This window comes from Siniperca chuatsi, linkage group LG22 (assembly GCF_020085105.1).
Source record: "Siniperca chuatsi isolate FFG_IHB_CAS linkage group LG22, ASM2008510v1, whole genome shotgun sequence".
NCBI classification, from domain to species: Eukaryota; Metazoa; Chordata; class Actinopteri; order Centrarchiformes; family Sinipercidae; genus Siniperca; species Siniperca chuatsi.
In genome coordinates this window covers 23,062,566-23,075,711 of record NC_058063.1, presented here as the reverse complement: position 1 = coordinate 23,075,711, position 13,146 = coordinate 23,062,566, and the positions used below count along the sequence as shown (strand labels likewise).

General features: G+C 43.2%; 1 protein-coding gene across 1 annotated transcript in view; it reads left to right on the top strand.

Moving 5' to 3' along the window:
• LOC122870107 (F-box only protein 41-like) overlaps positions 1-13,146 on the top strand; it is a 49,335-nt gene that overhangs the window by 6,136 nt on the left and 30,053 nt on the right. The window contains 10 exon segments of the mRNA XM_044183897.1: positions 1,244-1,348; positions 1,350-1,472; positions 1,879-1,943; positions 2,273-2,425; positions 3,724-3,887; positions 4,022-4,245; positions 5,355-5,470; positions 6,177-6,329; positions 6,596-6,691; positions 7,809-7,927. Of these exon segments, the coding sequence (XP_044039832.1) occupies positions 1,244-1,348; positions 1,350-1,472; positions 1,879-1,943; positions 2,273-2,425; positions 3,724-3,887; positions 4,022-4,245; positions 5,355-5,470; positions 6,177-6,329; positions 6,596-6,691; positions 7,809-7,927 (1,318 nt within the window).

Here is a 13,146-nt window from a genome sequence, read left to right as displayed (position 1 = left end):
GCGACAGTGGCAAGGAAAAACTTCCTTTAAGAGGCAGAAACCTTGAACAGAACCAGACTTAATGGTGGGCGGCCATCAGACAGAGGGGGAGGGGGAGGCACAATGCAGATACCACCTAGAATTTTAAAATAGTAATAATGGTAATGGCAATAATAATATTAATAAAGTAATAATAATAGGAATGACAGCTATAGGAAGAATAATATCAGTATTAGTAAGAGAGCTAACAACAACAACAGTTGCAGCAGCAGCAGTTGTCGAGCAGGAACACAGGGGCAGCAGGTGGCCCACAACCACAGATCCAGACTCTGCAGGAACACGGGGCAGCAGGTGGCCCACAACCACAGATCCAGACTCTGCAGGAACACGGGGCAGCAGGTGGCCCACAACCACAGATCCAGACTCTGCAGGAACACGGGGGCAGTAGGTGGCCCACAACCACAGATCCAGACTCTGCAGGAACACCGGGGCAGCAGGTGGCCCACAATCACAGATCCAGACTCTGCAGGAACACGGGGGCAGCAGGTGGCCCACAACCACAGATCCAGACTCTGCAGCTCCGGAGGCAGAAATACCTGCTGAAAGCGACAGAAGGAGAGAGGAGAGAAACGAGAAAGCACAAAACTGCGGGAGAGAGAAGATGTCGAGTTAGTAACATGCAGTAATGGGATAAAAATGCATACAGATGGAGAGGGAGAGGAGGAGAGAGGAAAGAGGTGCATCATGGGAAGTCTCCCGGCAGTCTAGGCCTATAGCAGCATGATCCCATTTTAATTCATAACCAATCAGAGACTGTCTTTCAGGTAAGTTCAAGAAAGAAAATTTAGCTGCTAATTTAAACAAAGATTAGTGTAAAAAAAAAAAAAGTTCAGGTTAGCTAACTGTTAGCAGCTAAGACAAATTGTTTCATGTTAGCTAAAAGTTCAGTTTAACAGCAAAAACAGGTTGTTTCAGATTAGCTTCATGTTCTGGATGTAATGCAGTCAATCAAAAATGTCTTTCCAGTAGAGAACTTGCTGTGATGAGTTGGGAATTGAACCTGATTTGTTGAAGGTAAATGTAAATGCTGTCTGACCTCCACATCCTTTCCGTGACACGCTTCAAATCATTTGTCCTTCACTGAATCCGGCCCTGCTGGGGAAACACATTTGTTGCTCTTTTCTCACTTTCTCTGGAGCCAGTGTGTCATATTTATACGACCTCAGTATCTTTTAGCAGTAAAAATGAATGTGTTTGATTTCAGGTGTTTATCGAGACGTTGTTGGAACGAGCCGACTGTGCAGAGAGACAGTTACTGCTGCTCAGCTCACACACACATCACAACCACTATACACACCGACAGCGACGCATACGCTGACCCGTACACACTCGCAGAGGGATACACACCTGTACCTGGCCGAGGAGGACGCAGTCTGGACGGCAGCACTGACGACATCATTGCAAACAAGATGCAGGGAACCATTGGCAACCGGGTGAGAAAAAAAAAAATCTGTAATATTAATGTATTGAATGGAGACATAATGATGATAAATGAAGGATAAAGGCTCTTTTCAAAATGTTAATTATGGAGAGAAAATTGTGCAAAAGTTATTTACAGGTATTTTGTCAAATTTACAAATGTTAATAGGGTTTCGTGAAGTGGAAAGAAATTGTACACGTGTTCCTGCATTAGGGCGATGTGTAAAATGTCTACATCGTGAAAATCCAGTTATTACAACGTGAACAAAAAAGTCGTTTTATTAAACTTTAGGTTATAAGTTTATGGGACTGCTGTGGCAGCTGGCTGGCTGTCAGACTGAAAACAGGCTCCTAACACTGATCAGAGCTCTCGGGTTGTGTTTGGTTACGATGCATTATCTCCTCCTCTCCCTTCTCCAGAGAAGTTACAGTGTTTCAGGCTCCTACAGACTGGGAGAGCAGCTGTACAGCCACCATAACTACAGGTACCCAAACACATCAAGTGGACCTCGATTCTACTGTGTAGAGAAGTTTATAGCAGAATTTGAACCTCTAAGATGTTATCATACTGGACCATAGAGCATCAAATGTTGCTTTTTATTGGACATTTCTCATCATTAAATTAGATTTTTTCTCATAATTTTGAAAGTTAATGAAAAATGCTTCTTTTCTTATGACTAATAATTATGAGATACTGATAATTGCACTATTTCACTAATAACTGAGATCAGTTCAGGGTCATGGTTTCAAGCAGAACCACTGCTGAAACATTTCTCTGTGTATATCTTTCTAATGTATCCTCTCTGTCTCCCAGCGGTCTGACTGGTCGTATGCGGACCTTGTCTCTGGGTTCAGGTGGGTGGGACGGTGAGGGGGGGTTGGTCCCCCTCCATCCCCACCACCACTATGCTCCACCCTGGACTCGACAAGAGAGAGGAGGAGGAGACGCGAGTAGAGAGAGACTGTGGTGTGTAAAAGAATGTTTGATCAATAGTCCTGTTCGTGAATTTGTAGCCATGCTAGTGGGCGTGATTCTAGGCATGGCACTTTTTCAATTTCTCAACAACTGTCAAATGGATTGCCATGAAATTTGGTTCCCCTCAGGATGAATTATAATAACTTTGCTGACTTTTCATCTAGCACCATCAGGTCAACATTTTAATGTGTCCAATACTTTGGTTTATGACCAAATACCTGCAAAACTAATGGCATTCCCATCAGCCTCAGCTGCACTTTGTGTTTACTGCTAATGAGTAAATGTTAGCATGCTAAAACTCAAAATGCCTAACATGGTAAACGTTATACCTGCTAAACACCAGCATATTAACATTGTGAGCATGCTAGCATGCTGACATTAGCATTTATCTCACCACTAAGTATAGCCTCACAGAGCCGTTAGCATGGCTGTAGACTCTTAGTCTTGTACCTTCTCAGTTTGTTTTAAGGACTTTTAGAGAGTATCCAATATTTCGCAAGAAAATATAGCAAAAAGGAAAATTTAGGAACAATAAACATAATTTTGTGGAACAAGAATCTATATTTTTTCTTTGTTATCCTTTTAGTCATATTGTGACCCCTTAGATTTGAGTTATAAGAGTACTCCATAGATTTATCATTGCACTTCTATAACCAGTAGGCAATTTCTTAATGGGGGCGGTTCATTTCCTTCACCCGCGACTAGCGAACCGACTCATAAATTACTCTTTTGGTACTGTAGGTAGCTATATAGCTGGGAGAATATTATAGATCCAAGACGAAACTGACAGAAGGGCGGGACTCAGAGAAAAAGTCGCAATTACAAATCTGTCTGCTACTTCAGCACCACGGACAGCGCCATGGATTTATCAATACACAGCGAGTTAGGCTACTGATATTTCAGAGCCATGGTCGGGTCATAGATTCTAACTTGTAAAAACCTCAGTCAGATAAAGAATCAATGAGTCAGGCAGACTAGACAAATATATTCAACTAAACAACCCCTCTGCAACTAGGGGATAGAGAGGGGATGGCAGGTTAACAAGGGGGGATGCCTTATCCCCCCTCAAATCGCCTACTGGCTATAACATTGTCGGACTCACGATCAACAGTTTAAAAAAAGGATCAAAATCGAAGCAGCAGAAACAAAAGTCTGGAAGAGCTGAGTTATTAATCTTTATTTCTAGCTTTGTTTCATCATGTTTTATAATCTTCTTGTTACTCGTGTTTTGCATCATTGTCTTGTCTTCTCCACATCATCCTTCTCTTCTTCTTCTCCTGCGTTTCCAGGGTCAGGGAGGAAGGATGTGGGAGAACGTGGAACAAAAGAAACCGTCGTTACCACAGCACTGAGGAGGAGGAGGAAGAAGAAGAGGAGGAAGAGGAGGAGGGATTCTGGAGCAGCGCTGAGATAAAGAGACTTGTCTTCGCCAGGACACACACACCTGGTTCAGGTAAACTCTATATCTGCATCTTTTCTTGTCTCCTCTTTGCTCTCTCTTCCTTCCTCCTCTCCTTATTTTCCTCACTTTGTCTCCTCCATTTCTTCTTTCCCTCTTCCTCCTTCCTTCCCCCTCCTCCTCCGCAGAACCCCCCTCCTCCCTCCGCTCCACCCCCTCCCGTCGTCATGGCGACAGACAGTTGTGGGCGGACACCTTGAGGCTGAGGGCGGGGCTTTTCTGCGTGTTTCCATATTTGGACGTGAGCTCCTTGCTGCGTGCGGCCGAGGTCTGCTCTGATTGGCGGTTTGTTGCTAGGCACCCAGTGGTTTGGACACGCCTCCGGCTGGAGAACGCCAGAGTGTCGGCCAAGGTAGAGGAGCCTTCATCATCTTCATCATGACTTACGTTACTATCATCACCTTCATCAGAAACAATATTATTATTGTTATTATTGTCTGGTTATTATCATCAAACTGTTACTAATATCATCTTTTCAAGCGTTGTTTCTGTCATCAATATTCAGCTGCTATGTTTGTTAAAGTCATTGCTTTCATTGAAAAATGTTCTTTATTAAAAGAAGAAGGCTGGTGTTATTCTATATTTTTGTCATTATCAACAAATCCCATGAAAAAACCCAAATCAACAACAGCCCACTTTTTTCTTACTTGTTCTTACGAGTTTTCCACGATAACTTGGCGTAAATCGCTCGTTTCCGCCTGATGAATGTCACCTGTTCGTGAGGAGGTGAACGTTCATGGGATATCATCATTAACATAAATGACGCCCCTAAAATTGACATAAAAGGCTGCCTGTTCCGCTCTGTTTGTGGGCAGATGCCTGCATAAAGACCCTGAGGCAGCTGAGTCAGAGAAAACTAAAATTGTAGAAGTTGTTGTGCCAAAATAGGCCAATAAAAATCGTAAAATCTAAAAAACCACTCAGTAAATTGGCAGCCATGATGATGATGATAATGTGGTGACAAGTAATTTTGCATTTCTCTTAGTTATATATTTTATTTTAGGTAACTTTGGCATCATATTTAAACTGCATATTCATTCAGATGGAGACATATTTCATTACAAGTCAAATAAGTGTTTATACAATAAGTAGCACTGTCTGCACACGACTCGTACGATAGGTTTGGATCACTCGTGAATTTATTCGTACCTCACAGAAATTATATTGGTGAATACCACAAATTCTCTTAAATCACTTGTGTGCTACTTAAAAAATAATTTGTTCGTACATGTGGTTCTCACACAAGGCCCAATTTGTTTGACACCTCACAAATATTTAGTTTCTTTTGTATTTTTTTTTTTTTTTTAAATGGCTCAGTAATTTCCTAAAACTGCTGGCCACTTTTATCAATCAAACGAGGAAATGCATTTGTGCAGAAGTGCAGTTGTTAGGGACTATTTTCAGCGGCGGATTAATCCACATTTGGTGTGTTTTTTTGTGTGTGTGTGTGTGTGTATGTAGTTCCTGACCACTCTGTCTCAGTGGTGTACTCAAACTCAGTCTGTGGTTCTGAACAACCTGAAGCCTCGAAGCAGACGAGCAGACGAGACGCGAGAGGATTACCACAAGAACACACGGTAACACGCACTTTATATCCTGCACTTGCTCATTGCACTTCTGGTTAGGCCTAAACTACATTTCGTTGCCTTGTATTTGTACATGTGTAATGACAATAAAGTTGAATCTAATCTAATCTAACACACACACACATTTGTCTGTCTATACTTGTGAAGACCCTCACTGACATAATGCGTTCCCTAGCCCCTAAATCTAACATTAACCATCACAACTACCCTTTAGGTAACTAACCCTTACCTAAAACTAACTGTAACCTGAACCTTAAAACCAAGTCTTAACCTTCAAACAGTCCTTTGAATTAATGAGGACTGGCCAAAATGTCCTCACAATGCAGAAATGTCCTCATTACGATGGTTTAAAACTGAAATTGGTCCTCACAAAGATAGCAATACAAGCCCCCCCCCACACACACACACACACACACACACACACACACACACAGCTCTCAGGGATTAACACACTGGGAAAAATATAAAAGCTTATCTTTTATTAAGTGAAAATGTATGTTGCCATGGTAACAGCATCTAATTTCCGTCCAGCTGTTGTCTGATTGGTCAGAACAGAACAGGAGCACTAAAGATGTTAACATGAAAATGTAGCTGGAAGCATTAATGAACAGCATTCTGAGGTGTGACAAGAGAAGAAGTGTGCTCCCTGAGTGCATTGTGGGTATTGTAGTTGACCTGGGTGTGTTTTCTGTCTCAGAGGCAGTGTGGAGCCGGGGGTGGAGGCCCTGCTACGGTCAGCAGGGGGCAGTCTGCTCCACCTGTCTGTCTCTCAGTGTCCTCACATCCTCACTGACAGAACGCTGTGGCTGGCCAGCTGCTACTGCAGGAACCTGCAAACGCTCACGTACAGGTAACTCTGTTTACCTGCCTGTTTACCTGTTTGTGTGTCTGACTGTTTACCTGTCTGACTGTTTATCTGTCTGTCTGTTTACCTGTCTGACTGTTTACCTGTCTGCCTGTTTGTCTGTTTACCTGTCTGCCTGTTTACCTGTCTGTCTGTTTACCTGTCTGCCTGTTTGTCTGTTTACCTGTCTGCCTGTTTACCTGTCTGACTGTTTACCTGTCTGCCTGTTTGACTGTTTACCTGTCTGCCTGTTTACCTGTCTGTGCGTGCAGGAGTTCATCAGATCCTCTTGGTCAGGAGGTTCTCTGGGCCCTGGGTGCAGGCTGCAGGAACATCAGCAGCCTGCAGGTGGCGCCAGCTCACCCCTGGTCAGTACACACATATACTGTATTGACACACTTAGAGAATGTCCACATTAAAAAGTGGTATTTAAAAACGCTTTGACGAACCATCTAAAATGGTGTTTTTCTCACCTAAAAAACAAAAACTGAACTTTTCCAGAGTAGATAAATGTTATAACTCTGGCTTGGAGTTTGTAGTATGTGCGGGGGAAACTGAGTCTTTGCAAAACGATGATAAGCATGTCCAGGCATGGTCGGGGGTGTGTGGCCGTTAAGATAAGAAATCACCCGTTGTCGTCTCTGACCTTCTCTGACCAGCAGATAGTTTTTATGAGACGGCATCAAATCACTATTTCATACTCGTTCAGTTGTCTGACAACAGAAACAGAAAAGGCTGCGTTAAAACACAGTGATGGTGAGCACAGAGAGCAGGAGGAGACTGAACGGAGGTTATGTCGTTATAACGGTTATGTTAACAGAAAAGAGGACGAAGAAGAAGAAGAGGAGATTTAGCTGGTTTTTATGTTGTTCAGGTGTTTCACTGTGGACAGAGGTCTCTATGAAAACGACATGTCAACTTTGTGTGGACGCAAGTCATTTTAAAAATTAGACGGTGTAGTGTGGACATAGTCTCAGTGTCCAGAAAATAAGCAAAATACAGTAATAACTCCAATACAAAAGCCCTGCTATAAATTTCAGAGATGTGTTGTTGTTCTGCAACTGTACATTATATTAAAAGATGTTTCAAATACTCCATGTACAGAATGTACACTCCAGTTGTCAGTTTATTAGGTACACCTAGCTAAAAGTAATGCAGTCCCAACAGCCCTCTCTTATTTTGTCCACCCCATTTATATCAATGAGGGCAGGCTAAATAACAGAAACACCTGTCAGTGTAATGCAGTATAGTCCAACAGCACCACAAACTACATCCTCCAAAATGGTCGTACAGTTCCATACCTCTCTGAACGTTTCAACAAAATCTGGACATCATAACCTTCATGAAGGAAGATTTATTGCAGAACTGTTTTATATTAGCATGTGTTACTTTTAGCTAACTGTACCTAATAAACTGAGTGTACATGAAAATTGACTAAATACTACTACCCATCTATCCCTCTCTTTATTTCCTTCTCTCTTTCAGCCAGCAGCCAACTCGTTTTGGCAACCGTTGCCTGCAGACGATTGGTCGATGCTGGCCACACCTCCGCTCGCTCAGTGTGGGCGGGGTCGGCTGCGGGACTCAGGGATTGGTTGCTATGGGTGAGTGACAGCTAAAGAAACCAAGTTTTTTGGACGTTTTGGTGCAACAACCTTTGTTGCAACTACATAATAACTTGACAAGTGTTGACTTGGGCTTATTCTCCTACTGTCTGTTTTCAGATTTAATTTTGGAGAGTGACACCTGAAAGGTCCAAACAGATTTAGGAATATAACTCGTGTGAAATGGTACAGTTTGAGGTTACAAAAATACAATATTTACTTTATACAGTTAACAGTGAATATAACGGACATAAATATCAGAATTATTCAAGGATATAAAGCCCATCATTACAAACATCTCTGCTAAAGTGCTAAGAGACACTGTGTTTGTGCACATATTCAAAATATCTTTCATTTGCAAATAACAGTGTGAAATCCTCTGAATAGTTTTAAGTTGTAATTCATCAGTTTTCCATCCTGGTTGATTTGGCGACACCTGTGGTTACCGTGGCAAAAGCAGGTGTGTTTTAACACTACATGAAACAGTGGTTTAAGCCGCTACTTTGTCAAAAATCCAGCGTTAGAGCAGCTGGTGTATCTGTTTACAGTGCAGCCAAACAAACTCAGGTTGTTTTAATAAAGAAGTCCGTCAGTAATAATTACAACCTCCATCTGATGTCAAGCTGCGTTGTTTCCTGTCAGTCCCTTCCTGTGTGTGAAGGCAATTTGAATACAGCGCGGAAATGGCGGACTACGCCATGGACAATAAAGATAACTAAATAGAGAGATATTTAAAGAATGTAAATACATTGAATGGCTGTTGCAGAACAAATGTAGACCATGTATGGTATCAAAAATGGGTTTGATGTCATGAAAATTAAGGATTATAACTTTAATTTGTGCAGAAGGTAACACACACACCACTTGCTTTATCTCTTTTGTGGTGCACAGAATCCCAACCCCCGACGATCCAACTCCATAGAAGAAAAGTTGATTCCCGCACACACTTATCACCTCTGCAATGATTTATTTATAAAAGGTTCATATTTCGGTCACAAGGACTTATTACATATCAATCGTAAAGTAATACAGTGCTTAACCACAGCCCATAATTAGTAGTCCACAGCTGTGTTGGAGGTGTGTCCATGATCACCCTTTTGATTTTACTAAAGATTTGTGGAAATAACTTTGTCCTTCACCCTCCGCGGGTGGTCTCATCCTTCGAGCTCGGGTCCTCTACCAGAGGCCTGGGAGCTTGAGGATTCTGCGCAGTATATTTGCTGTTCCTAGTACTGCACTCTTCTGGACCGAGATGTCTGGTGTTCTTCCAGGGATCTGCTGTAGCCATTCCTCCAGTTTGGGGGTCACTGCCCCGAGTGCTCCTGATGACCACGGGCACCACTGTCGCCTTCACCTTCCAGGCCTTCTCCAGCTCTTCTCTGAGCCCTTGGTATTTCTCTAGTTTCTCATGTTCCTTTTTCCTGATGTTGCCATCGCTTGGTATTGCCACGTCAACCACAATGGCTTTCTTCTGCTGCTTGTCCACCACCACGATGTCTGGTTGGTTCGCCATTGCCATTCTGTCAGTCTGAATCTGGAAGTCCCACAGGATCTTGGCTTGGTCATTCTCTACCACCTTTGGAGGTGTTTCCCACTTTGACCTTGGGGTTTCCAGTCCATACTCAGTGCAGATGTTCCTGTACACTATGCCAGCCGCTTGGTTATGGCGCTCCATGTATGCTTTTCCTGCCAGCATCTTACACCCTGCAGTTATGTGCTGGAATGTCTCAGGGGCCTCTTTGCACAGCCTACACCTTGGGTCTTGTCTGGTGTGGTAGATCTGGGCCTCTATTGCTCTGGTGCTCAGGGCCTGCTCCTGTGCAGCCATGATGAGTGCCTCTGTGCTGTCCTTCAATCCGGCCCGCTCCAGCATTGGTAAGAATTCTTGATATCAGCCACTTCAGTTATGTTCGGTGGTACATCCCATGTAGGGGTTTGTCCTCCCATGATTGTCCTCCTCCAGCACCTCTTCCTCTGGTCCCATTCCTCCAGCACGTCTCTGTTCTTATCTCTGTTCCCCATTGCCTGGACATTCACACTCACTAGTCCACGGCCTGGAGCACAGTCTCAGGGTGCTGGATTTAGGATGGAACCCTCCATGCATCTTAACATATGTGGTCTGTATCTCTTCCTTTGGCCACCTTATTATTCCCGCAGGATATCTGATCACTGGCAGGGTGTAGCTGTTTATTGCCTGGGACTTGTTCTTGCCATTGAGCTGACTTCTTAGGACTTGCCTTACTTGTTGGAGGTATTTGGCCGTTGCCGTTTTCCTTGTTACCTCTTCGAGGTTACCATTTGCCTGTGGTATTCCAAGGTACTTGTAACCATCCTCAATGTCTGCTATTGTTCCTTCTGGGAGTGAGACCCCTTCTGTGTGGACTATCTTCCCTCTCTTTGTCACCATTCGACTGCACTTCTCAAGCCCGAATGACATCCCAATGTCAGAGCTGTAGATCCTGGTGGTGTGGATCAGTGAGTCGATGTCCCGCTCGCTCTTAGCGTATAGCTTGATGTCATCCATGTAGAGGAGGTGACTGATGGTGGCCCCGTTCCTGAGTCGGTATCCATAGCCAGTCTTGTTGATTATTTGGCTGAGGGGGTTCAGACCTATGCAGAACAGCAGTGGGGACAGAGCATCTCCTTGGTATATGCCACATTTGATGGATACTTGTGCAAGTGGCTTGCCATTGGCCTCAAGGGTGGTTTTCCACAGGCTCATCGAGTTTGCAATGAAGTCTCTTCCTGTTGATGTTGTACATCTCCAAGCATTCAGTGATCCATGTGTGTGGCATTGAGTCGTATGCTTTCTTGTAATCAATCCAGGCAGTGCACAGGTTGGTGTGTCGGGTTCTGCAGTCTTGGGTGACTGTTCTGTCAACCAGGAGTTGGTGTTTGGCTCCTCTGGTCCCTTTGCCAATGCCCTTCTGTGCTTTGCTCATGTATTGATCCATGTGTCCACTTAGCCGCAATGATGCCTGACATGAGCTTCCATGTTGTGGAGAGACAGGTTATTGGCCGATAGTTGGATGGGACTGTACCCTTTGCAGGATCCTTCAGGATCAGGATTGTGCGCCCTTCGGTAAGCCATTCAGGGTGCATCCCATCTCTTAGCAGCTGGTTCATTTGTGCTGCTAGGCGCTCATGGAGTGCAGTGAACTTCTTTAGCCAGTAGGTGTGGATCCTGTCAGGGCCCGGTGCTGTCCAGTTCTTCATACCTGAGATTCCTTCTTGGATGTCTGCCGCTGTGATGGTGACTGGATTCTGTTCAGGGAGGTTGCTGTGGTCCTCTCTCAGAGCCACCAGCCACTGTGCATCGCTGTTGTGTGATGCCTCCCTCTCCCATATACTTTTCCAGTACTGTTCAGTTTCCAGCCTTGGTGGGTCTGCTCTGCTGTTATTACCCTGTCATTGAGCGTACACTTTCGCAGGTTGAGTTGCGAACAGCTGGTTTATTCTTCTGGCTTCATTATCTCTGGTGTACCTCTTTAGACGGCTGGCCAAAGCTTGGAGCCTTTGTTTAGCAGTTTTGAGTGCTTCAGGTATGGGCATCTGGTTGTACTTCTTGGGTACTTGCTTTCTCGTTGCACCTCTCTCAGCCTCTGTCAGTTGGCTCACTTCTCTCCGGGCCTCCTTGATTTTTGCCTCCAGCCTTCGTTTCCATGGTGGGTACTGTTTCTCATGGCTCCCATGGTTGCTCTTGTAGCCAAGCATCTCGAGGATCACTGCTGCTGAGGCGTATATCAGCTCATTGGTTTCAGTGATGGTTGTGGTAGGGATCACTCTCAATTCTGCATTCACATCTTCTAGGAGACTTTCTGATGGTACTTCCCTTAGCTGTTGTAATTGGCATCGGGGTTGCCTTGTATTCATCTTCGCCATGATCTTATCTTTCAGGTCAGTCGCTGCCTCGTTCAGAGTAATTTCAGTTGGGGCTTCGTACCCAGTCTCTGGTTGGGGAGCCGCTCCTTACTCCCCTCTGACCTGTTGTCCTGGCTCCCCCTTGCCGTAGCATGTGTGTTGTATCTCGTCAATCTGAAGTTGTAATAGCAGTTGCCGCTTGTGGATGTTGCAACACTGAGCTACTAGTTGCTTCGCTGTAAGCCTTGATTGTGGATTTCGAAGTAACCATTCATCCCACATCCTTTGCATGTAACCCCTCTGACTAGGGTTACTGGAGTAGTAGCATTCCAACAGAGCCTTATTATCGCATCTCGCCCATCTCCGTCTTGTTCCAGTAGCCCAGTGTGTCCATGATCATCCTTTTGATTTTACTAAAGATTTGTGATATATATATATATGTGTGTGTATGTGTATATATGTATGTATGTATGTGTGTGTGTATGTGTATGTATGTATGTGTGTGTATGTGTATATATGTATGTATGTGTATATATGTATGTATGTATATATGTATGTGTGTGTGTGTGTATATATGTATAATGTTTCAAATCATCAAACTAATTTAAATATTAGTCAAAGATAACACAAGTGAACGCAAAATGCAGTTTGTAAATGAAGGTTGTTATTATTAAGGGAAAACAAAATCCAAACCTACATGGCCCTGTGTGAAATAGTGATTGCCCCCTAAACCTAATAACTGGTTGCTCCACCCTTAGCACCAACAACTGCAGTCAAGCGTTTGCGATAACTTGCAATGAGTCTTTTACAGCGCTGTGGAGGAATTTTGGCCCACTCATCTTTGCAGAATTGTTGTAATTCAGCCACATTGGAGGGTTTTCGAGCATGAACTGCCTTTTTAAGGTCATGCCACAGCATCTCAATAGGATTCAGGGCAGGACTTTGACTATGTATATATATGTATATATGTATGTATACATACATATGTATGTATGCATGTATATTTATGTATGTATATATGTATGTTTATATATATAGGTATGTATGTATGTATGTGTATATATGTATATCTATGTATGTATGTGTATGTGTATATATGTACAGTATGTGTGTATACATATGTATGTATGTATATATATGTGTATATATGTATGTATGTGTATGTATGTATATATGTATGTTTATATATATGTGTATGTATGTATATATGTATGTATGTATATACGTATGTATGTATGTATGTATGTGTATATATGTATGTAGGTATATATGCATGTGTATATATGTATGTATGTATGTATATATGTATGTATGTATACATATATGTATGTATGTGTATACATTTATATGTGTGTATG